The 27518-nt window shown below is 44.5% G+C and overlaps 1 protein-coding gene across 1 annotated transcript in view; it reads left to right on the top strand.

The window, feature by feature from the left end:
* Positions 1 to 10950, top strand: part of LOC140455096 (cell adhesion molecule CEACAM6-like) — a 245173-nt gene extending 234223 nt beyond the window's left edge. Inside the window, exon 6 of the mRNA XM_072549758.1 lies at positions 10799 to 10950. Within this exon, the coding sequence (XP_072405859.1) occupies positions 10799 to 10950 (152 nt within the window). The remainder of the gene's footprint in view (positions 1 to 10798) is intronic.
* Positions 10951 to 27518: the final 16568 nt, after the last annotated feature.

Raw genomic sequence — 27518 nt, 5'->3', positions numbered from 1 at the left:
TCGAGCAAAATGGATAAGTAGGGTGCTCGTTAGGACTTTAAACTAGTGAATTGGAGGGAAGGGTAGGAAAAGGGAAAATGGCAGGAAGTATAAAGGTAAATAGAAAAGAAAGCAACAGGTTAGCGTGTGCAGGAGGGTTTAACTATGTCAAAGACTGTGAAAGAAGCTAAAAGGGGGAAAACTCAGGATATTATTAATGGAGATAATAGAATTCAAAAAGAAGCATTAAGGCACTTCATCTGAATGCTTGTAACATTCTAAACAAGGTAGGTAAGTTAACTGCACAAATAATTGCGAATGAGTATGATTTAGTAACCATTATTAGCAGAGGGATTGAATTCAAGAGTCGTGAAGTGATGTTGCAGCTGTACAGGACTTTGGTTAGGCCACAGTTGGAGTACTGTGTGCAGTTCTGGTCGCCTCACTTTAGGAAAGATGTGGAAGCTTTGGAGAGAGTGCAGAGAAGATTTACCAGGATGTTGCCTGGAATGGAGAGTAGGTCGTACGAGGATAGGTTGAGAGTTCTCGGCCTTTTCTCGTTGGAACGGCGAAGCATGAGGGGTGACTTGATAGAGGTTTATAAGATGATCAGAGGAATAGATAGAGTAGACAGTCAGAAACTTTTTCCCCGGGTACAACAGAGTGTTACAAGGGGACATAAATTTAAGGTGAAGGGTGGAAGGTATAGGGGAGATGTCAGGGGTGGGTTCTTTACCCAGAGAGTGGTGGGGGCATGGAATGCGCTGCCCGTGGGAGTGGTAGAGTCAGAATCATTGGCGACCTTTAAGCGGCATTTGGATAGGTACATGGATGGGTGCTTAATCTAGGTTAGAAGTTCGGCACAACATCGTGGGCCGAAGGGCCTGTTCTGTGCTGTATTGTTCTATGTTCTATGTTCTATGTTCTATTATGGAGACATGGTTGCAGAATGGTCACAACTGGGAATTAAATATCCAGGGTATTAGGCTATTTGGAAGGACAGACAGGAAGGTAAAGGAGGTGGTGTAGATTTGATATTTAAGAATGACATCAGGTTGGTGGTGAGAGATGATATAAATTGTAGGAAAATAAGGTTGAATTCATTTGGGTGGAAATTAGAAACTCTAAGAACAAAACATCACTGATAAGCATAGTCTATAAGCCACCAAGTAATAACTTCACATTGGGGTGGGCAATAAACAAAGAATTAACTAATGCCTGTGAAAATTGTACACCAATTATCATGGGAGATTTTGATCTACATGTCGATTGGTCAAACCAGGTCAGTCAAGGCAGTCTTGATGAGGAGCTCATTGAATGTATCCATGATCATTTTCTTGAACAGTGTGTGATGGAATTGATGAGGAAACAAGCTATCGTAGATCTAGTCCTGTGTAATGAGACAGGATAATTAATGATGTCATAGTTAGGGATCCTCTTGGAAGAAGGAATCATAGTATGGTGGAATTTAGAATACAGATGGAAAGTGAGAAGATAAAATCCAATATCCAATATCAACAGCTTTGACAAAGGGTCAGTTAGACTCGAAACGTTAGCTTTTTTCTCTCCTCACAGATGCTGTCAGACCTGCTGAGATTTTCAAGCATTTTCTCTTTTCGTTTCAGATTCCAGCATCTGCAGTAATTTGCTTTTATCTAATATCATTGGCTTGTGCTTAAACAAAGGAAACTCCAATAGGATGAGGGAAGAGTTGGTTAAAGTAGGCTGGAAGCAAAGACTTTATGGTGGGACAGTTGAGGAACAGCAGACGATTTTCAATGCATTTTTTCAAAGTGCTCAGTAAAAGTATATACCAGTGGAAAGGAAGGACTGTAGGAAAAGAGGTATTCAGCCATGGGTGTCGAAGGAAATAAGGGAGGCAATCATATTGAAAGATGAATCATACAAAGTGGCAATGACCAGTGGAAAACTAGAAGATTGGGAACACTTTATAAATCAACAAAAAGCCACAAAAAATAATTACCATTATGGAGATATGGTTGTAGGATCATCACAACTGGGAACTAAATATTCTGGGGTATCAAGACTATTCAGAACGACAGAAAGGAAGGTAATGGAAGTGGTGTAGATCTGATATTTAAGGATGACGTCAGGGCGGTGGTGACAGATGATTATAGGTTCTAGAGAAAATAAGTTTGAATCTGGGTGGAAATTAGAAATTCTAACAACAAAAGGTCAGAAGAAAAGTAAGATAGATTATGAGAGTCAACTAGCTCAGAATATAAAGACAGAAAGCAAAAGTTTCTTCAAATATATAAAACGAAAAATAGTGGCTGAGGTAAACATTGGTCCTTTAGAGGATGAGAAGGTGAATTTATTAATGTGAAATGAGGAAATAGCTGAGGCATTGAACAGGTATTTTGTGACAGTCTTCACAGCGGAGGACGTGACTAATATGCCAATAATCGTCAAGGAGACTAAAGTAGGCAAGGACCTAGAAATGATCATTATTGTGAAAGTAGTTTTGGGCAAGCTAATGGAGCTAAAGGTAGATAAGTCTCTTGACTCTGATGGAATCCATCCCAGGGTACTAAAAGAGATGGTGGGAGAAGTAGTAAATGTGCTTGTGGTAATTTTCCAAAATTCGTTGGACTCTGGGGCAGTTCCAGCAGATTAGAAAACTGCAATGTGAGGCCACAGTAGACAGGTAGACAAAAGATAGGGAATTGTAGGCTGGTTAGTTTAACTACTGTAGTGGGGAAAGTGCTTGAATCAATTATCGAGGCATAAATAGCAAGACACCTGGATAGAAATTGTCCCATTGGGCAGATGCAGCATAGGTTCATGAAGGGCAGGTCATGTTTAACTAACTTACGAGAATTCTATGAAGACATTATGAACGCGATGGACAATGGGGACCCAGTAGATGTGGTATATCTAAATTTCCAAAAGGTATTCAACAGGGTTCTACACAAAGACTGCTGCATAAGGTCAAAGTGCATGGCATTATGGGCAATGTATTAGCATGGATAAAACATTGGTTAACTAACAGGAAGCAAAGAATGGGGATAAATGAGTGCTTTTCTGGTTGGCGATCAGCGACTTGTGGTGTGCCTCAGGGATCAGTGTTGGAACTGCAATTATTCACAATTTACATGGTTGATTTGCAATTGGGGACCGCGTGTAGTGTGTCAAAGTGTGCGGATGAGACTAACATGAGTGGTAGAGCAAAGTGTGCAGAGGACTCTGAAAATTTGCAGAGGGGTTTAGATAGTTTAAATGAGTGGGCAAAAGTCTAGCAGATAGAGTACAATGTTGATAAATGTGAAGTGATCCATTTTGGTAGAATAACAATATCGTAAAAAATTGCAGCATGGGCAGTTGTATAGAAGGACCTGGGTGTCATAACATCCTTACAGTGTGGAAACAGGCCCTTCAGCCCAACATGTCCACACTGACCTTCTGAATAATATCCCACCCAAACCTATTCACATTACTCTACATATACCCTACTAATGCACCTAACCTAAACATCCCTGAACACTGTGGGCAATTTAGCATGGCCAATTCACCTAACCTGCACATCTTTGGATTGTGGGAGGAAACTGGAGCACCTGGAAGAAACCCACACAGACACGAGGTGAATGTGCAAACTCCACACAGACAGTCAGCTGAGGCTAGAGTTGAATCTGAGTCCTTGTTGCTGTGAGGCAGCAGTGGTAACCACTGAGTCACCATCCTTGTACATGAATCACAGAAGGTTGGTTTACAGGTAATTACGAAGGCAAATGGAATTTTGTTCTTTGCTGAAAGGATAGAGTTTTAAAACAGGGATGCTATGTTACAGCTATATAGGGTGCTGGTGAGGTCACACCTGGTGTACTGCATGCAGTTTTGGTCTCCTTACTTGGGAAAGGACGTAATGGTACTGGAGGGGGTGCAGAGAAGGTTCACTTGGTTGAATCTGGAATTGTGAGTGTTGGCTTATGAGGAGAGACTGAGAAGACTGGGATTATATTCATTGGAATTTCAACGAATGATGGGGATCTTATCGAAACAAACAAAATTATAAGGGGAATAGATGAGATAGAAGCAGGGAGGATGTTTCCACTGGCAGGCACAACTAGAACAAGAGGGCATAGCCTCAAAATTAGAGGGAGCAGATTTAGAACTGAATTGAAAGGAATTCAAAGGCTTATAAATTAGATTAGATTAGATTACTTACAGTGTGGAAACAGGCCCTTCGGCCCAACAAGTTCACACTGCCCCGCCGAAGCGTAACCCACCCATACCCCTACATCTACATCTACCCCTTACCTAACACTACGGGCAATTTAGCATGGCCAATTCACCTGACCTGCACATCTTTGGACTGTGGGAGGAAACCGGAGCACCCGGAGGAAACCCACGCAGACACGGGGAGAACGTGCAAACTCCACACTGTCAGAATTCTCTACCCAGTCAAATAGTTGAGGCTTCCTCATTGAGTATTTTTAAAGCTAAGATGGATAGGGGATCTAAGATGGTGGCGATCTGAGAAGATCACACTGCAGAGCTTTGCATCGCAGCAGGAACAGGACGGTCCTTTAATCCGCCCAACCCAGGTCATCAGGATTTCTTGGGGCAGCCTCGGAGCTGATTAATCTCCAGGACCTGGTGAAGCAGCTTTCGAAATCTCGCGAGATGCTGGGGAAACAGATTGAAGAGAAGCTGGCTCCAGTCTCTCTCATGTTGCAGAAGCATGAGCAGCAGCTGGGAGACCTAGAGAAGAGGACAGATGAAGTGGAGCGCAGGGTCACAGTGGTGGAAGCTGATGCCAGTTCATTCAAGGATGAGATCCAAGCCCTGAAGACGCATGTTCGTAATTTGCGTGACCAAGTGGATGATCTTGAAAACTTGGGCAGGAAAAAAAACATTTGGGTCATCAGTCTGCCTGAGGGTAAGGAAGGTGAGTAGCCTGCGGAATTTGTTGAAGATTGGCTTCCGAAATTCCTTGACTTGGAGACTGGCATGAGAGGATTGAAGATAGAGAGGGCTCACCGAGTCGCAGCGCGGTGGTCGGGTCTGGGTCAACGCCCTCGTCCTTTCCTGGTGCAGTTCCATCATTACCGGGATAAGGAGAAAGTCATGGAGGCTTCCAGACTCCAGGGGAAGGATCCAAAGGCCCTAATTTACGAGAGGTCTAAGATCATGTTTTTTCAGAACTTTCCAGTGGCGGTGATCCAGAAACGAAAATCGTATGATGGTGTCAAGAGAAGAGTGAAGGAGCTTGGGATTCAGTACTCCATGAGATATCCGGCAGTGCTTTGGTTCACCTTAGATGGATTCAGGCATCTCTTTGACACATCGGAGAAGGCAAGAGACTTTGTGGACAAATTTAAACGATTGTAGTATGTATAAATATTGTTGCTTGTGTATGCATTTATCATTCTGTAAAAGAAATGGAGGAAATCTGGTTGGAACTTTGTTTTTCCCCCTTTTTTTTCCTCTATTGATAATAATTTGGTTCAAACTATGTCTGGCGGTGGTTAAGATGTACATTTTAAATTTCTAAGTTAGGACGGATGGGGTATTTATTCCTTTTTTTTATAAAAGAATTTTTAAAATTCATATTGATATTCTATGGGGTGTTTTTTTTTTTAGTTTTGCTTGTTATGTGGCTCTAGCTGGGAGAAGTGAAGGTGGTTGAGATGGTTAGATGCCTATTTATGGGCAGCTCGGGATGGGTAGTTGCCCCCTCCGGGCAGGGGGTGAGTTCCCCATCTCAGCGCTATTGGCACTTAAATGTTGGTTTGTTTTCTGTTTTTTGTTGTTTTTAATTTTTAATAATTTTGTATGTTTGTTAAATGTAGTGGTTTTAGTTTATGTCGTTTTTATATTTGGTGGACCATGCGGCACTAAGGTTCAGCAATTTGTGGTTCGGGTTCCTCCTCTCTGGACTTTAAATGTAATTGCAGAAGATTATGGCTAATGATTTGATTAAATTGTGTACCTGGAATATCAAGGGAAGTCACTCACCAATTAAGAGGAAGAAGGTACTCTTGAGACTTAGAAAGGAAAAAGTGGATATTGCTTTGTTACAGGAGACACATTTGGATGACAAGGAGCATCTGAAATTACAGCAGAATGGCTTTGACCGAGTTTATTTTTCATCATTTAATGTCAGAAGTAGGGGAGTGGCTATATTGGTTAGGAAAAATCTCTCATTTAAATTGCTGGAATGTGTTAAAAACACATACGGGAGGTTTGTAATTCTTAAAGCCTTGATAAATGGGGAAGAATATGGTATTTTAAATGTTTCTTGTCCCCCAGCTCATCCTCTTAAATTCTTGGTAGATGCTTTTTCTAAACTGATAAGTCTCAAGTCTCTGCACATCATTATAGGGGGAGATTTTAACTGCCTCATAGAACTCACAGTAGACAGGTTGCCTAAAGGTCCCTCGATACCCTCTGCACAAACTAAGTGGTTATTGGGTTTGTGTGGTGAATTAGGGTTGGTGGACGTCTGGAGGTGTTTCCACCCTACAGGTAGGGAGTTTCACGTTTTTCTCCAATCCGCATAGGTGTCACACGAGGATTGATTTTTTTTCTGACCCCTGCGGTAACCCTGGATCTGGTGGCATCCTGTACGATTGGTAATATTGCCATCTCTGATCATGCTCCAGTATACCTCATGGTTAAGATTAAGGATGTTACAGTGGATTCAAGGTACTGGCGAATGGACCCCCTTATTCCCATGGAAAGTATGTTTGTGGAGTATTTCTCTAGGGAATTTCGGGCATTCCTAGACATCAACTTAGGCTCATCTGTTCTCTGGGAAACTGCAAAGCTTATGCCAGGGGGTTAGTTATTTCATATTCACCAGTAGAAAGCAGCAGAAGGGTGAGCAGCAACGTCTCCTTGAAACATGGTTGAAGGCAGCCGACAAGGCCTATTTTGACAGACCCTCGTTGGTCAAACTACAGAGGATGACGGCACTGTGGTCTGCACTAAATTCCGTGCTCACACAGACGGCAAAGAAGGAGCTGGCTTTTGCAAAACAAAGGTTATACGAGCATGGTGACAAGCCAGGCAAATACTTAGCATACCTTGCTAGAAAGCCCCACAAACCATCACAGCGATTAGGGAATATCTGGGAACCTAACATGTGATTCTAAAAAGATTAATGTGGCGATCCAGAGATTCTACTCTAAGTTATATCAGTCTGAGAATTGTGAGGAGGGGCAGGCCAAAATGGAATCCTTTTTTAGAGATCTGAAGCTCTTGGGTGTGACTCCCGAACAACAGTCCTTTCTCAATGCCCCATTATCAGAGCAAGAAGTGCAGGAATCTGTGAGGCAGCTTCAGAGTGGAAAGGTGCCTGGTCCTGACGGACTTCCCAGTGAATTCTGTAAGGAATTTATAAGTATACTGTCAGGCCCGATGCTGAATATGTTTAATGATTCATACAATCATGATTGTCTCCCACCATCTCTGAGAGAGGCCAATATTTCACTTATCCTTAAAAAAGGGAAGGATCCGGAAGACTGTGCTTCATACGGGCCCATCTCGCTCTTAAATGTGGACTTTAAGATCCTCTCTAAGGCTCTCGCGTTAAGGCTGGAGACTGTGTTACCCTCTATTATTAAAGAGGATCAGACGGGCTTCATAAAGGGTCGCAGATCCTCCACTAATGTTAGGAGGCTGCTTAACGTAATTCAAGCATGCCAACAGCAGTCAATACAGGGAATGGTGATTTCTTTAGATGCAGGGAAGGCATTTGGTCGAGTTGAGAGGCTGTACCTTTTCTATACTCTAGACCGGTTTTGTCTGGGCGAAGTTTTCATAAGATGGGTAAAGGTTCTCGACAGTGTACCTCTCGCGGCAGTCAGGGCTGTCCCCTTTCACCATTACTTTTTACGTTGGTGATTGAACCGTTGGCAGAGGCCATTCGTGGGGATCTCAATATATCAGCTCCAGAAGTGGGGTCAAAATTACATAAGATCTCGCTGTCTGCAGACGATGTTCTAATTTTCATGACAAATCCAATAGTTTTAGTGCCTTGCCTGATATAATGCATTCACGCATTTGGTGCTTTTTCAGGGTATAAGATTAATTTTGCTAAATCAGAGGCTATGCCTATGAGTTGGCTCTTGAGAGTGACTATAGATTCCCATTTAGGTGGTCACAGGGGGGCTTTGTGTATTTGGGCGTATTCATTACTCCAGTTCTGGATTGCCTGTTCAAAGCCAATTTTACTCAATTATTTGAAAAAATTATACAAGATCTCCAAAGATGGGAGGCACTTCCAGTCTCATGGTTGGGTCGGATAGCGCTTATTAAGATGAATATTCTCCCTCGTTTGCTATACCCTATACGGATGCTCCTCCTGATTTTCAATAAACAAACACTCAGGAGACTGAACAGTTGGTTCAGTTCCTTTATCTGGCACCGTAAACGGCCCCTCATTAAATTAGCCAAACTGCAGCTGCCTCACAGATTGGGGGGAGTAGACCTTCCGGACATTAAAAATGACCGATTAAGCTCGCTTTTGACCTATGTGAGTGATTGGGTTTGTGGGGACCGTGTTTTAATATGGCTAGATATAAAAGCCTCCCAGGCAAGGTGCCCCCTTACCAGTTTGCTGTTTTTGGACAAAGTGAGGACAGTTAGGGAATATTGCCATAACCCAATAGTCATCAATACTGTTAAAGCATGGAGGGCAATTCGGCAGAGGGAAAGTAATATTGGCAAAACATCTTTGTTTACACCTTTAGTGGGTATGCCGGGTTTTCAACCGGGTATGATAGATTCAGGATTTAAACGTTGGGCAGCTAGGGATATATCTTGCATGGGTGATTTATTTGAGGGAGATGTAATAATGTCCTTCGATCAGTTAGTACAGAAGTACGAGTTACCTAATAGAGACTTCTTTCGTTTTTTTCAAGTTAGGGATTTTATTCAAAAAAAGACCACACTTTTGACTGATCCCTACAAATGTGACATAGAAAGAGGGGTACTAAGGGGTAAGAGTACACTGACTGTCAGTACTTGATATTACCAACTGGGGAGTGCCACCTCAGGTGAGTCTGATTGACTCTTCAAGATGTGGGAAAGAGAGCTGGGTGTTGAAGTTTCTTCAGAGGCATGGGAGGATATTTGGGAGAATGCAAGGAAGATATCAATTTGTAATAGGACCCATGCTTTACAGTTGAAGATTCTCTACAGGGTCCACTTAGCCCCAGACCGTTTGTCAAAATTTAAACCAGGGGTATCTTTAGCATGTCCCAAGTGCAAGGTCTGCACGGGCACTCTTACCCATTGTCTTTGGTCTTGTGACAGGCTTCAAACATATTGGAGTGCTGTGGTGGGTGCAATGGAGAGGATTTTAGGTGTAGGGGTGGAGAAGGACCCTATTTCTCTCCTTTTGGGCCTACCCATTGTATTTCCTGCAGACGTGCATAAGAAAAAACTTTTCAATATTCTTACATTCTGTGCAAGGAAGAATATCTTGCTAGGTTGGATATCCAAAAACCCCCCAGGCCTGTCGGGTTGGTGGAAGATTGTTATGGAGCATATTCCTCTGGATTTTCTCACAAATATAGTACACCACAAAATTGAGAATTTTTACAAGACATGGCAACCCTTTTTGAAATACCTGGACACAGATTTATCTGCCACACTAACAAGGGCTTTTATATAGCCGTAATGATTGTGCTTCATGAGTCCAATATCCAGGGAGGAGGAACTGTGAATGTATGAGTGTTTTGTTTGGCTGGGCTGAGTTATTACTATTTATTTGTTTGATGTTAGGTATTTATTTATTTAGTTAAATAGCTAGTTTAGGGTTTTTTAAAATTTTATACTTCTCTGTAAATGTTTATACATTTGTATAGGAGGGTGGGTTGGGGAATCTTTTTTATTATTTGAGTTTAGTTTTGTACTATTTTTGTACTGTTTTGAATTGCATTGTTTTTGTATTTGTTGTAATATTTAAAACTCTATTTTTTCTTAATAAAAATATATTATATAAAAAAAGCTAAGATAGATAATTTTTTGAATAGTAAAGGAATTCAGGATTGTGATGAGAGGTTGGGTAAGTGAAGCTGAGGCCATGAAAAGATCAGCCATGATCTTATTGAATCGCGGAGCTGGCTCGAATGGCCAGATGGCTGACTCCTGATCCTAGTTCTTATGTTCTAAGTTATCAAGGTGATGGTGTCCAAACAGAAGAGTAAGAAAGATTTTACAACTACAGACAGTATAAAGGGGTTACATGTAGCACTACATTAACCCAAGAACATGGTGGAGTCCATCTGCATGAGTACAGAACTTGGCTATCAGTTTCTGCTCAGTGATTCTGCATTTTGTGTATCTCGAAGGCCATCTTGGAGGATGCTTACCTGAAGATTGGAGGCTGAATATCCTTGACTGCTGAGGTGTTGCCTGACTGGGAGACAACATTCCTGGCCTAGCAATTGTTGTGCCATGTCCATTCATCCGTTGTTGTAGTGTCTGCATTGTCTTGCCAGTATATACGCCTCAAGGCATCCTCAGTGAATGAGGTAGACAACATTGACCGAGTCACATGTGTACCTTCTGTGTACTTGGTGGGTGGTATTCCCGTGTGTGATGGTCGTATCCATGTCAATGATCTGGCACTACATGCAGAGGTTGGCTGTTGGCAAGGTTAATATGGTGATGTGGTCGCTGTTTTCCTAAAGGCTGGGTAGTTTGTTTCAAACTATGGCCTTTTTGAGGTTTGACGGTTGTTTGAAAGCAAGAAGTGAAGGCGTTGTGATGGCTCTGGTGAGATGTTTCTCATTATTGATGACATGTTGAAGACTGTGAAGAACCTGATGTTGTTTCTTTGCTCTAGGGAAGTATTGGACGATGAAGGATACTCGGTCGTGTCCCCGTCTGACTTCTGAGGAGGTTGTTACGGTTTTTCACTGTGACACATTGGAACTGGCAATCAGTGAGTTTAAAATCATATCCTGTTCTTATGAGGGTGTCTTTCGGCGTCTGTAGATGTTCGTCCCATTCCCCCACATCTGAGCAGATCCTGTGTACATGCAGGGCTTCTCTGTAAGGGATCCTTTTTTTTTAACAAGTTTAGGTGGAAGCTAGAGAAGTGAATCATCCCGAGGTTATGTGCTTGCAGTGGAGTGAAGTAGTGAGGTGTCCATCCTTGATGGAAATGCAAGAATGTGTCCAAGAATGAAACTGATTTTGATGGTGGGATGAAATTTGTTGATATCGTCATGTAGTTGATTTAGTGATTCCTTGCCATGAGTCCGAAGGAAGAAAATGTCAATGTATCTGGTGTATAGCATTCGTTGCAGGTCCTTTACAGCCAAGAAGTTTTGCTTGAACTTGTGCTTGAACCTTTTGGCATATTGGGGTGCAAATGTTGTCTCCATGATTCTTCCATGTGTCCAGATGAACAGCTGGTTGTTGAAGGTGAAGACGTTGAGATTAAGGATGAGGCGGATGAGTTGTAGGTTGGTATCTGGAAATTGGCAGTTATTAGTATTGAGTGCTGAGCGTGTTGCAGCAATGCCACGGTCATGTGAGATGCTGGTATGGAGTTTCTCAGGATAGTTTCCTACACCCAACCATCTTCAGCTGTTTCATCAATGACCATCCATCAAGCATAAGGTCAAAAGTGGGGATGTTCACCGATGATTGCACAATGTTCACTACCATTCACGACTCATCAAAACAGTCCATTTTCAAATGCAACAAGATTGGGATATATCCAGGTTTAGACTGACAAATGGCAAGTAACATTTGTGCTTCACAAATGCCACACTACGGCCATCACCAATAAAACACAATCTAACCATTGACCCTTGACATTCAACGGTGTTGCCATCACTGAATTCCCCACAGTCAAAATCCTGGGGCTTATCATTGACAAGAAATTCAGCTGGACTCACCACATGAACACAGTGGCAACAAGAACAGGTCAGAGGCTAGGAATACTGTGGCGAGTAACTCACCTGACTCCTCAAAATCTGTCCAGCCATATACACAGTACAAGTCAGGAGTGTGATTGAATACAACCCACTTGTCTGGATGAGTCCAGCCCCAACAACAATCAAGAAGCTTGATATCTTTCAGGATAAAGGAGCAGCTTAATTGGCACTACCTCCACAAGCATCCATTACAGCCACTACCGATGCTCAGTAGCAGCAGTGTGTACTATCTACAAGGTGCACTGCAGAAATTCACCAAAGATTCTCAGACAGCACTTTCTCAGCCACGACCACTTCCATCTAGAAGGTCAGAGCTAGCAGATATTTGGGAACAACACCACATTCAAATTCCCCTCCAAGCCACTCACCATCCTGACTTGGAAATCGATCACCGTTCCACTGTCACTGGATCAAAATCCTGAGATTTCTTCCTTAATGGCATTGTGGGTGAACAATGAAGGCAGCTCACCACCATCTTCTCAAAGGCAACCAGGGCCAAGCAACAAATACTGGCCAACCAGCAACGTCTACATCTGATAAAATGAATAAATAAAAACAAAATGTGGAGAAGGAGGGGGAGATTGGTGTGAAGACGGTGTAGATGGGGATGGTATAGATGGGAGTGATGGAAGTGAAAATGTGGAGAAGGAGGGGGACATGGGGGTGAAGGAGGGGTAGATGGGAGTGAAGGTAGGGAAAATGGGAGAGAAGGAGGAGCTAGGTGGGGGAGATAGGACTGAAAGAGAGGGAAATAACTCCATGAAGGTTGGTATCCGATCAACAAGTCACCCTTTATTTACACATGCATAGTACATGACACTGACCCAGCTAGCACAGAGCCAGCTCTTAAACTGAGCAGAAACGCCAACACTCCTGTTTATATCTGTTTGTACCAGGTTAACGCCCCAATAAAGGAAAAGGTATACTGTGAGATCTACCTGGCTGACATTGTTCTATTTACCATATCCACTGCTGTCTAAGTCCTGGGACATAGGCCTGTTCTTTCTCCTGCAGATTTTCCTGGCATGTTCTTCCGATTCTGTCTCAATTACTGGTGGCGTGTAACAAACCGTTGCCTGTCTCTTGCACCCGGAACGCCTTAGCTGAAATTCATCCTCTTCTTCAGGAAGTAACAGTGTCAAGGCTGCGACATCTGCTGTGTGCATCTCGTCCTCAGAGGTGTTTTTTATGCTAGGCAGGAGGTTGCGATCTCACAGGTTCTGACAGCCTTGCCTGATGTTCTGAGGGGCCGGGTACGTTTGCAAGGTTACAGTTTTCATGTGGCTCATTTGCTTGTATAGGACTGTCTCACCAAACTGAACTTTATACATCACAGAATCAGACCTCACATCGACCATGCCTGTTACCCATGCAGGGCCATTACCGTGGTTTCAAAACCAAACTTTGTCCCATGAGGTAAACTGTCAGTTTTGCTTCAAAGAGTCTTCTGTCCGGCATTGGTGATTCTAAATCTGTTTCATCCTATCCCTGCCAACAGGGCTGGGAAGGTCAGATTTTACTAGTGCAGTGTTTTCTCCCCATTTGTAATTCTGCTGGAGCTATCTATGTAGTTACATGAGGGGTGGTCCTATAATCAAACATGAGCTGGGACAGTTTGGTATCAAATGTTACTGTAGACTGTTTCGTTAAGCCCGCCTTCAAAGTTTGGACTGCTCTTTCATTGGATGGTGAATGGTATGGGGCTGCCCTTACATGCCAAATGTCGTTTGACTTCAGGAAATACTCAAATTCTCTGCTGGTAAATATTGGCCCATTTTCTGTCACCAACACCTGTGGGAGTCCATGTATTACAAAACATGCTTGCAACTTTGCTATTGTCAACCTCGTGTTTGATGAATTTACTCAATGCACGTCCAAACACTTCGAGTGGGTGTTCACAGTGATGAAAAATATAGAGCCCATGAAAGGACTGCCATGGTCGATATGGAACTGAGTTCAGGGTTTGCCTGTTTACCCTGTCCAGGGTTTACCCATGAATGTGGGAGAGCTGCTAGCAGTAATTTCTATCTTTGTTGGCACGCTGGGCACTGCCTCTCCAATGTAGCTGTCAGCATCCAATCCTGGCCACTGGGCATAACATCTCACCAAAATCTTCATTTTGGAAACTCCTGGATGACCCTGCTGGGGTTCATAGAATCCCTACAGTGTGGGAGCAGGCCATTCAGCCCATGGAATCCACACTGACCCTCCAAAGAGCATCCTACCCACACTCACTCCCCTACTCTATCACTGTAACCCTGCATTTCCCATGGCTAGCCCACCTAATTTGCACATCCCTGGACACTGTAGTTAAATCCGAATGGCCAATCCACCTAACTTGCACAGCTTTGGCATTGGGGAGGAAACCAAAGCATCCAGAGGAAACCCACACAGACACAGGTAGAATATACAAACTTCACATAGACAATTGCCCAAGAGTGGAATCAAACCTAGGTCCCTGGCGCTGTGAGGCAGCAGTACTAACCACTGAGTCACCATTCAGCCAGAATCTGATGATGATTTTTGTGACACTCACTCTTGCTCCTCAAAATAATATGCTGTCCTTTACCATGAGACCATAAGACATTGGAAGTAAGGCCATTCAGCCATTGAGTCCACTCTGCCATTTAATCATGGCTGACAGGCATTTCAACTCCACTTACCCGTACTCTCCCCTTGGCCCTTAATTCCTTGTGAGATCAAATATTTGCCAATCTCAGCCTTAAATTTCTTCAAGTCTGGCCTCCACTGCACTCCATGGCAATGAATTCCACAGGCCCATTACTCTCTGGCTGAAGAAATGTCTCCTCATTTCCATTCTAAATTGACCCATTCTAATTCTAAGGCTGTGCCCATTGGTCCTAGTCTCCCCACCTAACGGAAACAACTTCCCAGGGTCCATCCTTTCTAAGCCGTGCATTATCTTGTAAGCTTCTATTAGATCTCCCCTCAACCTTCTGAACTCTAATGAATATAATCCCAGGACCCTCAGCCATTCATCGCATGTTAGGCCTACCATTCCAGGGATCATCCGTGTGAGTCTCTGCTGGACACATCTAGTACCAGTATGTCCTTACTGAGGTGTGGGGTCCAAAATTGGAAACACTATTCCAAATGGGGCCGAACTAGAGCTTTATAAAGTCTCAGAAGCACATCACTGCTTTTATATTCCAACTGTCTTGAGATAAATGACAACATTACATTTGATTCCTTAATCATGGTCTCAACCTACAAGTTAACATTTAGAGAATCCTGGGCTAGCACTCCCAGATCTCTTTGTACTTTGGCTGTATGAATTTCCTCACTAATATACTGGCAGGGAGATTTGCTAGAGTTGCTTGGGAGAATTTAAGTACTCCTCTACTAGTAAGGTAGGGGAGTGGGACCCAGGGAGATAGTGAGGAAAGAGATCAATCTGAGACTGGTAAAGTTGAAAACAGACGCAAGTCAGTCAGTGCAGACAGGGACAAAGCAGATTGATAAATTAAACTAAATTAATTTCAATGCAACGGGCCTAACAGGGAAGGCAGATGAACTCAGGGCATTGTTAGGAACATGGGACTGGATATCATAGCAATTACATGGCTCAGGGATGGGCAGGACTGGCAGCTTAATGTTCCAGGATACAAATGCTATAGTAAGGACAGAGAGGGAGGCAAGAGAGGAGGTGGAGTGGCGCTTTTGATAAGGGATAGCATTACAGCTGTACTATTGGAGGATATTCCCAGAAATACATCCAAGGAAGTTATTTGAGTAGAACTGAGAAATAAGAAAGAGATGATCACCTTGTTGGTATTGTATTATAGACCCCGAATAGTCAGAGGGAAATTGAGAAACGAATTTGAAAGGAGATGTCAACTATCTGTAAGAATAATAGGGTGGTTATGCTAGTGGATTTTAACTTTCTGAACATAGACTTGGACTGCCGTAGTGTTAAGGTTTAGATGGAGAGGAATTTGTTAAGTATGTACAAGACAATTTTCTGATTCAGTATGTGGAAGTACCTACTAAAGAAGGTGCAAAGCTTGATGTACTCTTGGGAAATAAGACAGGGCAGGTTATTGAGGTGTCAGTGGGGGAGCACTTTGGGGCCAGCGACCTTAATTCTATTAGATTTACAATAGTGATGGAAAAGGATAGATCAGATCTAAAAGTTGAAGTTCTAAGTTGGAGAAAGGCCAATTTTGACAGTATTAGGCAAGAATTTCCAAAAGCATGTAAAGGGACGGCTGGAAAATGGGAAGCCTTCAGAAATGAGATAAGTGAGAATCCAGAGAAAGTGTATTCCTGGTAGGGTGAAAGGGAAGGCTGGTAGGTATAGGGAATGATGGATGACTAAAGAAATTGAGGGTTTGGTTAAGATAAACAAGGAAGCACATGTCAGGTATAGACAGGATAGATCGAGTGAATCCTTAGAAGAGTACAAAAGAAGTAGGGGTATACTTAAGAGGGAAATCAGGAGGTCAAAAAGGGGACATAAGATACCTTTGACAAATAGAATTAAGGAGAATCCAAAGGGTTTCTACAAATACATTAAGGACAAAAGGGTAACTAGGGAGAGAATAGGGCCCCTCAAAGATCAGCAAGGCTGCCTTTGTGTGGAGCTGCAGAAAATGGGGGAGATACTAAACGTGTTTTTTGCATCATTATTTACTGTGGAAAAGTACGTGGAAGACGTAGAGTATAGGGAAATAGATGGTGACATCTTGAAAAATGTCCATATTACAGAGGAGGAGGTGCTGGATATCTTGAAACACATGAAAATGGATAAATCCCCAGGACCTGATCAGGTATACCAAAGAACTCTGTGGGAAGCTTGCGAAATGATTGCTGAGATATTTGTATCATCAATACTCACAAGTGAGGAGCTGAAAGACTGGAGGTTGGCTAACGTGGTGCCACTGTTTAAGAAGGGTGGTAAGGACAAGCCAGGGAGCTATAGAGCAGTGAGCCTGACATCGGTGGTGGGCAAGTTGTTGGAGTGAATCCTGAGGGACAGGATGTACATGTCTTTGGAAAGGAAAGGACTGATTAGGGATAGTCAACATGACTTTGCATGTGGGAAATCATGTCTCACAAACTTGATTGAGTTTTTTGGAGAAATAACCCGATGGTTGATGAGGGCAGAGGGGTCGATGTGGTCTATATGGACTTCAGTAAGGCGTTCGACAAGGATCCCCATGGGAGGTAAAAACAATGACTGCAGATGCTGAAAACCAGATTCTGGATTAGTGGTGCTGGAAGAGCACAGCAGTTCAGGCAGCATCCAAGGAGCTTCAAAATCGACGTTTCGGGCAAAAGCCCTTCATCAGGAATAAAGGCAGTGAGCCTGAAGCATGGAGAGATAAGCTAGAGGAGGGTGGGGGTGGGGAGAAAGTAGCATAGAGTACAATGGGTGAGTGGGGGAGGGTATGAAGGTTATAGGTCAGAGAGGAGAGCGTGGAGTGGATAGGTAGAAAAGGAGATAGGCAGGTAGTCCGGACAAGTCATGGGGACAGTGCTGAGCTGGAAGTTTAGAACTAGGGTGAGGTGGGGGAAGGGGAAATGAGGAAGCTGTTGAAGTCCACATTGATGCCCTGGGGTTGAAGTGTTCCGAGGCGGAAGATGAGGCGTTCTTCCTCCAGGCGTCTGGTGGTGAGTGAGCGGCGGTGAAGGAGGCCCAGGACCTCCATGTCCTCGGCAGAGTGGGAGAGGGAGTTGAAATGTTGGGCCACGGGGCGGTGTGATTGATTGGTGCGGGTGTCCCGGAGATGTTCCCTAAAGCGCTCTGGCAGCGCCCAGTCTCCCCAATGTAGAGTAGACTGCATTGGGAGCAACAGATACAATAAATGATATTAGTGGGTGTGCAAGTAAAACTTTGATGGATGTGGAAGGCTCCTTTAGGGCCTTGGATAGAGGTGAGGGAGGAGGTGTGGGTGCAGGTTTTACAGTTCCTGCGGTGGCCGGGGAAAGTGCCAGGATGGAAGGGTGGGTTGTAGGGGGCGTGGACCTGACCAGGTAGTCATGGAGGGAACGGTCTTTGCGGAAGGCGGAAAGGGGTGGGGAAGGAAATATATCCCTGGTGGTGGGGTCTGTTTGGAGGTGGCGGAAATGTTGGCGGATGATTTGGTTAATGCGAAGGTTGGTAGGGTGGAAGGTGAGCACCAGGGGCATTCTGTCCTTGTTACGGTTGGAGGGGGTGGGGTCTGAGGGCAGAGGTGCGGGATGTAGACGAGATGCGTTGGAGGGCATCTTTAACCACGTGGGAAGGGAAATTGCGGTCTCTAAAGAAGGAGGCCATCTGGTGTGTTCTGTGGTGGAACTGGGCCTCCTGGGAGCAGATCCGGCGGAGGCGGAGGAATTGGGAATACGGGATGGCATTTTTGCAAGATGTAGGGTGGGAAGAGGTGTAATCCAGGTAGCTGTAGGAGTCGGTGGGTTTGTAAAAAATGTCAGTGTCAAGTCGGTCGTCATTAATGGAGATGGAGAGGTCCAGGAAGGGGAGGGAGGTGTCAGAGATGGTCCAGGTAAATTTAAGGTCAGGGTGGAATGTGTTGGTGAAGTTGATGAATTGCTCAACTTCCTCGCGGGAGCACGAGGTGGCGCCAATTCATCAACTTCAACACATTCCACCCTGACCTTAAATTTACCTGGACCATCTCTGACACCTCCCTCCCCTTCCTGGACCTCTCCACCTGACATTTCCCTCCCCACCCCTTTCCACCTTCCGCAAAGACCGTTCCCTCCGTGACTACCTGGTCAGGTCCTCTACAACCCACCCTCCTATTCTGGCACTTTCCCCCGCCACCGCAGGAACTGTAAAACCTGCACCCACACCTCTTCCCTCACCTCTATCCAAGGCCCTAAAGGAGCCTTCCACATCCATCAAAGTTTTACTTGCACATTCACTAATATCATTTATTGTATCTGTTGCTCCCGATGCAGTCTCCTCTACATTGGGGAGACTGGGCGCCTCCTAACAGAGCGCTTTAGGGAACATTTCCGGGACATTTCCCCTTCCCCCACCTCACCCTAGTTCTCAACTTCCAGCTCAGCACTGTCCCCATGACTTGTCCGGACTTGTCCAACCTGCCTCTCTCCTTTTCCACCTATCCACTCCACCCTCTCTTCCCTGACCTATCACCTTCATCCCCTCCCCCACTCACCCATTGTACTCTATGCTACTTTCTCCCCACCCCCACCCTCCTCTAGCTTATCTCTCCACGCTTCAGGCTCACTGCCTTTATTCCTGATGAAAGGCTTTTGCCCGAAACGTCGATTTCGCTGCTCGTTGGATGCTGCCTGAACTGCTGTGCTCTTCCAGCACCACTAATCAAGGATCCCCATGGGAGACTAGTTAGCAATGTTAGATCTCATGGAATACAGGGAGATCTAGACATTTGGATACAGAACTGGCTCAAAGGTAGAAGACAGAGGGTGGTGGTGGAGGGTTGTTTTTCAGACTGGAGGCTTGTGACCAGTGGAATGCCACAAGGATTGGGGCTGGGTCCACTACGTTTTGTCATTTATGTAAATGATTTGGATGTGAGTATAAAAGGTACAGTTAGCAAGTTTGCAGATGACACCAAAATTGGAGGTGTAGTGGAACGCAAAAAAGGTTACCTAGATTACAACAGAATCTTGATCAGATGGGCCAATGGGCTGAGAAGTGGCAGATGGAGTTTAATTCAGATAATTGTGAGGTGCTGCATTTTGGGAAAGCAAATCTTAGCAGGATTTATACACTTAATTGTAAGGACCAAGGGAGTGTTGCTGAACAAAGAGACCTTGGAGTGCAGGTTCATAGCTCCTTGAAAGTAGAGTTGCAGGTAGATAGGATAGTGAAGAGTGTGTTTGGTATGCTTTTCTCTATTGGACAGAGTTTTAAGTACAGTAATTGGGAGGTCATGTTGCAGTTGTACAGGACATTGGTTATACCACTGTTGGAATATTGTGTGCAATTCTGGTGTCCTTCCTATCAAAGATGTTGTGAAACTTGAAAAGGTTCATAAAAGATTTACAAGGATGTTGCCAAGATTGAAGGATTTGAGCGATAGGGAGAGGCTGAACAGGCTGGGGCTGTTTTCCCTGGACCATCGGAGGCTGAGGGGTGATCTTATAGAGGTTTACAAAATTATGAGGGGCCTGGTTAGGATAAATAGACTAAATCTCTTTCCCTGGCCTGGGAGAGTCCAAAATTAGAGGGCATAGGTTTAGGGTGAGAGGGGAAAGATATAAAAGAGATGTAAGGGGCATCATTGTCACGCAGGGAGTGGTACGTGTATGGAATGAGCTTCCAGAGGACGTGGTGGAGGCTGGTACAATTGCAACATTTAAAAAGCATCTGGATAGGTACATGAATAGGAAGGGTTTGGAGGGATATGGGCCAAGTGCTGGCAGGTGAGATTAGATTGGGTTGGGATATCTGGTCGACATGGATGGGTTGGTCCGAAGGGTTTGTTTCCGTGCTATACATCTCTATGACTCTATGACTGTATAACAGACTCATCCAGTGGTGGCACCACTGGTGCTGAATCTGCCAGTAGGAGGCAGCTCAAGGCATCTGCATTTGCCACTTGACAATGTTCCAACTTGTTATTGTACAAGAGCCGACCATTGAAATCAACCTGGAGCTATGGGTGGCACGGCTCTGTCTTTCCCGTTTGAGTAGCCCTAGCAGGAGTTTGTGGTCCATTACTATTACAAAGTTATGTCTGTAAAGGTATTGGTGGAACTTTTTCCTAGCTGAAAATGTGTTGCTGGAAAAGCGCAGCAGGTCAGGCAGCATTCAAGGAACAGGAGAATCGACGTTTCGGGCATAAGCCCTTCGTCGATTCTCCTGTTCCTTGGATGCTGCCTGTCCTGCTGCACTTTTCCAGCAACACATTTTCCCCTCTGATCTCCAGCATCTGCAGTCCTCACTTTCTCCTTGGAACTTTTTCATACCAAAGATGACCGTTGAACCGTGATTCTCTATCTGCGTGTGTCTTCATTCAGCATCAACCAAAGCATAGCTTTAGGTATTCCTCTCCACTGGGCCATCTGTGAGCCAATGCTACCTCAGTATCATACGGGGAGGCATCACATGTCGGCACCACATCTCACTTGGGATTGTAGTGGCTAACATTTTAGCTGATGATAGCTGCTTCTTCATTTCCCTAAAGGCTACATCTTGGCCAAGAGACCATTTACATGGCTGAACCTTTTCCAATAGAAAATGTAAGGGTGCCAGAATGGAGGCCACGTTACATATGGATTTTCTCTTGTCAACTCTGTAGCCCAAGTAGGTCACTTGGGGTGCCTGGAACACACATTTCTTTCCCTCCTAAGGCATACCCCTGTCTTGGAGAAACTTTGAAGCACTTATTCCAAGTACTCTAAGTGCTGTTTATCGGTCTTCCCAGTTATTATCACAGCATCTAACAGATGGTGACCTACGGTAGACCTTGTAAAATGTTCTCCATTGTCCCTTGGAAAATGGCATAGGCTGATGATACCCTAAAATCCTATATTGATACAAACCCTTAAGGATATTAATTGTACCATGACACCGGGAATCTTCATCTAACCACAACTGCAAGTACGCATGGTTCATGAAGGACGACCCCACACCCACCCCCCACCCCCGCCAGCTTTGTGTAGACGATCGCTTTGTGAGGGGTTGAGTATTTATCCAGTTGCGAAAAGCAGTTCACCGTGTGTTTAAAATCCCCACAAAGGCGAAGTAGACAAGTGACATACTTGGGCTACAGAGTTGACAGGACTGGATTACACCTGTTGTGGAAAATAAAATGAGAGTGAACAAAGGTACTCTAGCTTCCGCGTCTGTGCCATTGCATAGGTCTTGGGTTGGTGAATTATTAGCGAAAATTCATATGCAATCTGGCTTCCATCCTCGACCCCCCCTTATGTTTTCGATTGAAAAAGGATCAGCCATGGTCAGACTTTAGGGCAGCACGGTGGCACAATGGTTAGCACTGCTGCCTCACAGCACCAGAGACCTGGGTTCAATTCCCGCCTTAGGCAACTATCTGTGTGGAGTTTGCACATTCTCCCCGTGTCTGCATTGGTTTCCTCCGGGTGCTCCGGTTTCCTCCCACAGTCCAAAATGTGCAGGCTAGGTGAATTGGCCATGTTAAATTGCCTGTAGTGTTAGGTATAGGGAATGGGTCTGGGTGGGTTGCTCTTTGGAGGGTCGATGTGGACTTGTTGGACCAAAGGGCCTGTTTCCACATTGTAAGTAATCTAATCTAATCTTCACAATTAATGTGACAGGTGCTGCCCATTCTGTAAACTGATCCTGGTTTGATGCTTCCAGCTTCCTAATTTCTGCCTCTACTTTGCCTGCAAAGCAAATGACATTGGGTGGGCCTTGCAGCATCATGGAATTGCTTTTTGCTCAACATGTAAGGTGGCCTTGGCCCCTTTGATAGTCTCTAGATCTCCCTGAAAAGGTTCTGGGTATTTAATTAGGACTTCACTCAGACAGTCAATTTCTAATCATAAAATGTTGAGACAAACACTCAATCTTTCTCAACCAATTTGACCCCATCAAGCTTGGGCCTGAGCCTTTACTACAACCAGTGATAACTGAATCAGCTGTTTATCATGAAAGATGGGAATCAAAGTTGTACCCTTAATCTGTAGGGATTCCCTGCTTTAGTTCTCATGAAGCTGAGGTCTTACACAAACTTAAGGGTTCGAGTCCACAGTGAATTTTGAATTAGACTGGCTCTACAATCATTGATACAACTGTACCTGATGCAGATATCGACCTCCATTAGAACTGGGTGACCATTTAACCAGATGTTTATTTTGATTGACTCTGATTTGGATGTTGCTAAGCAGTTGAACTGTTCCAAACCAGATATCGGTGGATTTTCAAAGGTGAGCAATCTCCTGGATACTGGCCAATGAGTTGTCTTACTGAATTCATGCCTGGTGGGACTCTTGTTGTCTAGCGTTGAGGAGGCGATGACCTCAATAAAAAATCTGAAATTAAGAGTTGACTGATGACTATGAAGCCATTATCAATTGTCAGAAAAACTCATCTGGTTCACTAATGTCCTTTAGGGAAGGAAACTGCTATCCTTACCTGATCTAGTCTACATGTGACTCCAGAACCACAGCAATGTGGATGACTCTTAACTGCCCTCTGAAATGGCCTAGCAAACCACTCAGCTGTATCAATTGCTAGAAAGTCACAACAAAGAAATGAAACCAGAGGAGCCACCTGGCTTTGAACTAGGAATCAGAAAAGGTGACGGCGAAAATACATGCATGGTCCTCTTTAGCAACATCTGGGGACTCATGCTGAAATTGGGAGAGCTGTCTCACAGACTGGTCAAGCAACAGTCTGACATAGTCACTTTTATGGAATTATACCTTCTAGATAACACCCCATACCACCACCATTACCATACGTGGATATGTCCTGTCTTACCAGTAGGACAGACCCAGCTGTGGTGGTAGCACAGTGGTATACAGTCAGGAGGGAGTTGCCAAGAGAGTCCTTGACATCGACTCTGGACCCTATGAAGCCTCATGGCTTCAGGTTAAACATGAAGGAAACCGCTTACCAGTTACAACGTACCGTCCTCCTTTGGCTGATGAATCAGTATTCCTCCATGTTGAACAACACTTGGAGGTAGCACTGAGGGGGCAAGGGTGCAAAATGTACTCTGAGTGGGGGATTTCAATGTCCATCACCACGAGTGGCTTGGGAGCAGCATTAGTGATTGAGCTGGTTGTGTCCTAAAGAATATCACTGCTAGACTGGGCCTGCAGCAGGTGGTGAAGGAACCAACAAGAGAGAAAAACATACTTGACCTCATCCTTACTAATCTGCCGTGTGCAGAAACATGTGTCTATGACAGTATAGGTAAAGCACTGTTCTTGTGAAGACAAAGTCCTGCTTTCGCATTGAGAATAACCTCCATCGTGTTGTGTGGCACTTGACAGATTTTGAACTGACCTAGCAGCACATGAGGTGCTATGGGCCATTAATAGCAGCAGAATTATACTCCGGCACAATCTGCAACCTCATGACCTGGCATATACCCCACTCAACCATTACCATCAAGTCTGGGGATCAACCGTGGTTCAATGGAGAGTGCAGGAGGGCATGCCAGGAGCAGCATCAGGCATACCTAAAAGATGAGAGCTCAACCTGGTGAAGCGACCAAACAGGACTACTTCCTTGCCATATGGCATAAACAGCAAGTGATGGATAGAGCTAAGCGACCCCACAGCCAACGGATCAGATCTAAGTTCTGCAGTCCTTCCACATCCAGTCGTGAATCATGGTGGACAATTGAACAACTCACTGGAGGAAGAGCCTCCACAAATATCCCCACCTCAACGATGGAGAAGCCCAGCACATCAGTGCAAAAGATAAGGCTGATGCATTTGCAACAATCTTCAGTCAGAAGTGTCGAGTGGATGATCCATCTTGGGCTACTCCAGTGGTCCCAGCATCACAAATACCAGTTTCCAGTCAATTTGATTCACTCCATGTGATATCAAGAAACGGTTGGAGGCACAGGATACTGCAAAGGCAGCGATACTGCTCCAGAACTTGTTGCTCCCCTACCCAAGTTCCTCCAGTACAGTTACAACACTGGCATGGACCCGACAAAGTGGAAAATTGCACAGGTATGTCCTGTGCACAAAACGCAGGACAAATCCAACCCGGCCAATTACCGCTCAATCAATCTACTCTCCATCATCAGTAAGGTCATGGAACGGGTCACCAACAGGGCTATCAAACAGCACCTGTTCATCGATTACTTGCTCAGTGACGCCCAGTTTGGGATTCGCCAGGGTCACTCAGGTCCTGAATTCAATGCAGCCTTGGTTCAAACATGAACAAAAGAGCTGAATTCTAGAGGTGAGGTGAGAGTGACAGCCCTTGACATAAGGCCACATTTGACCGAGTGTGGCATCAAGGTGCCTGGGCAAAACTGGAATCAATGGGTATCAGGGGACAAATACTACACTGGTTAGACTCATACCTGGCACAAAGGAAGATGATTGTGGTTGTGGACGGTCAATCACCTCAGCTCCAGGACATCTCTTCAGAAGTTCCTCGGGATAATGTCCTTGGCCTAACAATCTTCAGCTGCTTCATCAACAACCTTTCCTCTGTCATAAGGTCAGAAGTGGGGATGTTTGCCAATGACTGCACAGTGTTCAGCACCAATCAGGACTTCTCAGGTACTGAAGCTGTCTGTGTTTAAATGCAACAAGATTTGGACAATATCCAGGCTTGGGCCGACTAGTGGTAAGTAACATTCGTGCCACACAAATGCCAGACAATGTCCATCATCAATAAGAGACACTCTAACCACTGCCCCTTGACATTCACTGTATCACCATCACTGAATCCCCCACTGTCAACATCGTTGAGGTTGCCATTGACCAAAAATTCAACTGGACTCACCACATAAACATAGTGGCTACAATAGCAGGTCAGAGACTAGGGAAACTGTGGCGAGTAACTCACCTCCTGACACCCCAAAGTCTATTCATCATCTACAAAGCACAAGTCAGGAGTTTGAAGTCAGTTGAACTTCAGCTAGTAGTCTCTTTTATATGGTCATATCGTTAATCCCTGTACAAAACCATCTCTCAAAAATCAAATACCTCTACCAGTCATCATAACCTCGTCAAAAATCCTGAAATGAATTTCCCTGGTTCTGGAACTGTCAAGTAAAACCGATAATGTGTCAGAATTAGAGGAGGCTTGGAGTCATAATATTCCTTAGCTAAATTTATCAACCTGTGAGAGGTTTTCATATCAGGTGCCCCTGGGAAAATTAGGCTCCTAATTAATAAAAAAAAGCTTTGAGTCTATATACTTTCAAGAGAATTAGTTGTTGCTTTTCATCTACTCCAATGTCATTTGCCCATTAAAAGTAAGGAATTATTTCTACATACTAGACCCAGTCTTCAACGACGGGATAAAATGAGTCAACCTTCTCAAATAAAGACATGATGTCAGAAATGCTTAACCCAATTCAGAGACAACTGTTATGAGTGAATCTCTTCAGGGGCGTGTTTTTCTCTTGGCATTACTGAAATAATTCCATATGACACAGTTACTTCCTCTTTTTACACCGTCTACCCCTTTCTTAAACCCATCTTATCCCTCCTTCACTCTTATCTCCTCCCTTTTCACTCCTATCTGCCCCATCACCAAGGCCATATCCCATCACTAAGTCACTGTTTATTTACAGGTGCATAACACATGACACTGATCTAGCTAGCACATAGCCAGCTTTAGAGTGAGCAGAACCCCTGACAGGCCTGATTATATCTCAGCCAGGGCTCCCTGATCGGATCAGATTAATAGCCTCAGTCAGGGAACTCACATTCTATGAAATCTACCTGGCTGACATTGTTCCAATCACTACAGAATGGTAGCATGAGATGTGAAAGAGGGCTAGATATGGAAGAAAGAGGGGAAAATGGGAATGAAGGAGGGAAGAGGAGGGTGAGGAAGGGTAGGCAAGTGAAAAAGAGGGAGATGGGGTGAAAGAGAGGGAGATGGGAGTGAAAAGGGAAGATGGGGTGAACAAGTGGGAAATGGGGGTGAAGGAGGGAATAGGAGATACGAAAGAAGGAGGGTGTGATGGGGGTGAAGGAGAGGGAGAAGGGGTGAAGGAGGCGTAAATAGGTATGGCGGGTTAGATTGGTTTGAAAGAGGGACAGATGAGGTGAAGATGGAGAGATGATGGTGACAAAGAGGTAGATATGGTGAAAAAGGAGAGATGGGTGAAGGCAGAAGAGATGGGGATAAGGAGGCATAAATAAGGATGGAAGATGAGTGAAGTGGGAGTAAAGAAGGGGTAGATTGGGGAGGGGGTAGATGGGAGTAAAGGAGGGGTAGATGAGGGTGAAGATGGGGATATGGGCTGAAAAAAAGGTTGGATGGGGGTAAACAAGAGGGAGATAGGGTGAAGGAGGGGTAGATATGGGTGAAGGAGGGAAGGGGAGATGGGGTGATGGAGAGTTAGATAGTGGAAATGGAGGTAAATTACAAGAGAACAAAGTTGAAGATGAGAGTGAAGGTGGGGAGATGTGAGTAACAGGGGGAAGAGATGGGGATAATGAGGTGTAGATTAGGCTGGAAGATGAGTAAAATGGGAGTGAAATGAGGGGATAGGATGAAGGAGGGGAAAATGGGAGTGAAAAGAGGGTAGATGGGTGTGAAAAAGGAGATAGGAGGAAAAGGAGGGAGAGATGGGGATAAGGAAGAGTGGATTAGGGTGGAGGATGAGTAAGATGAGAGTGATAGAAGAGGGGAAACTGGGAGTGAAAGAAGGGAGAAGGAGAGGTAAATGTGAGTAATGGAGGGTGAGATGTATGTGGACGATTGTTTGAGAGGGGTGAAGGAGAGGGAGACAGGAATAAACGAGTGGGAGATGGGTGGATGGTGTCAACGTGTGGGAGATGGAGATGAAGAAGGGCGGTTGTGATTGAAGGAGAGTGAAATGGGGATGAAGGAGGGGATAGATAGGGTGAAGGAGCGGGTGATATGGAATTAGGAGGGGGTAATGGGAGAGAAGGAGGGGGAGATGGTGTGAAGAGGGGTAGATGGGAGTAAAGGCAGGGTAGATGTCAAATAGTCATAGAGTC

The sequence above is a fragment of the Chiloscyllium punctatum genome, chromosome 30 (genome assembly GCF_047496795.1).
Source record: "Chiloscyllium punctatum isolate Juve2018m chromosome 30, sChiPun1.3, whole genome shotgun sequence".
Taxonomy (NCBI): Eukaryota; Metazoa; Chordata; class Chondrichthyes; order Orectolobiformes; family Hemiscylliidae; genus Chiloscyllium; species Chiloscyllium punctatum.
The sequence above is the reverse complement of the archived record's forward strand: the minus strand, read 5'-3'. Positions and strand labels throughout refer to the sequence as shown.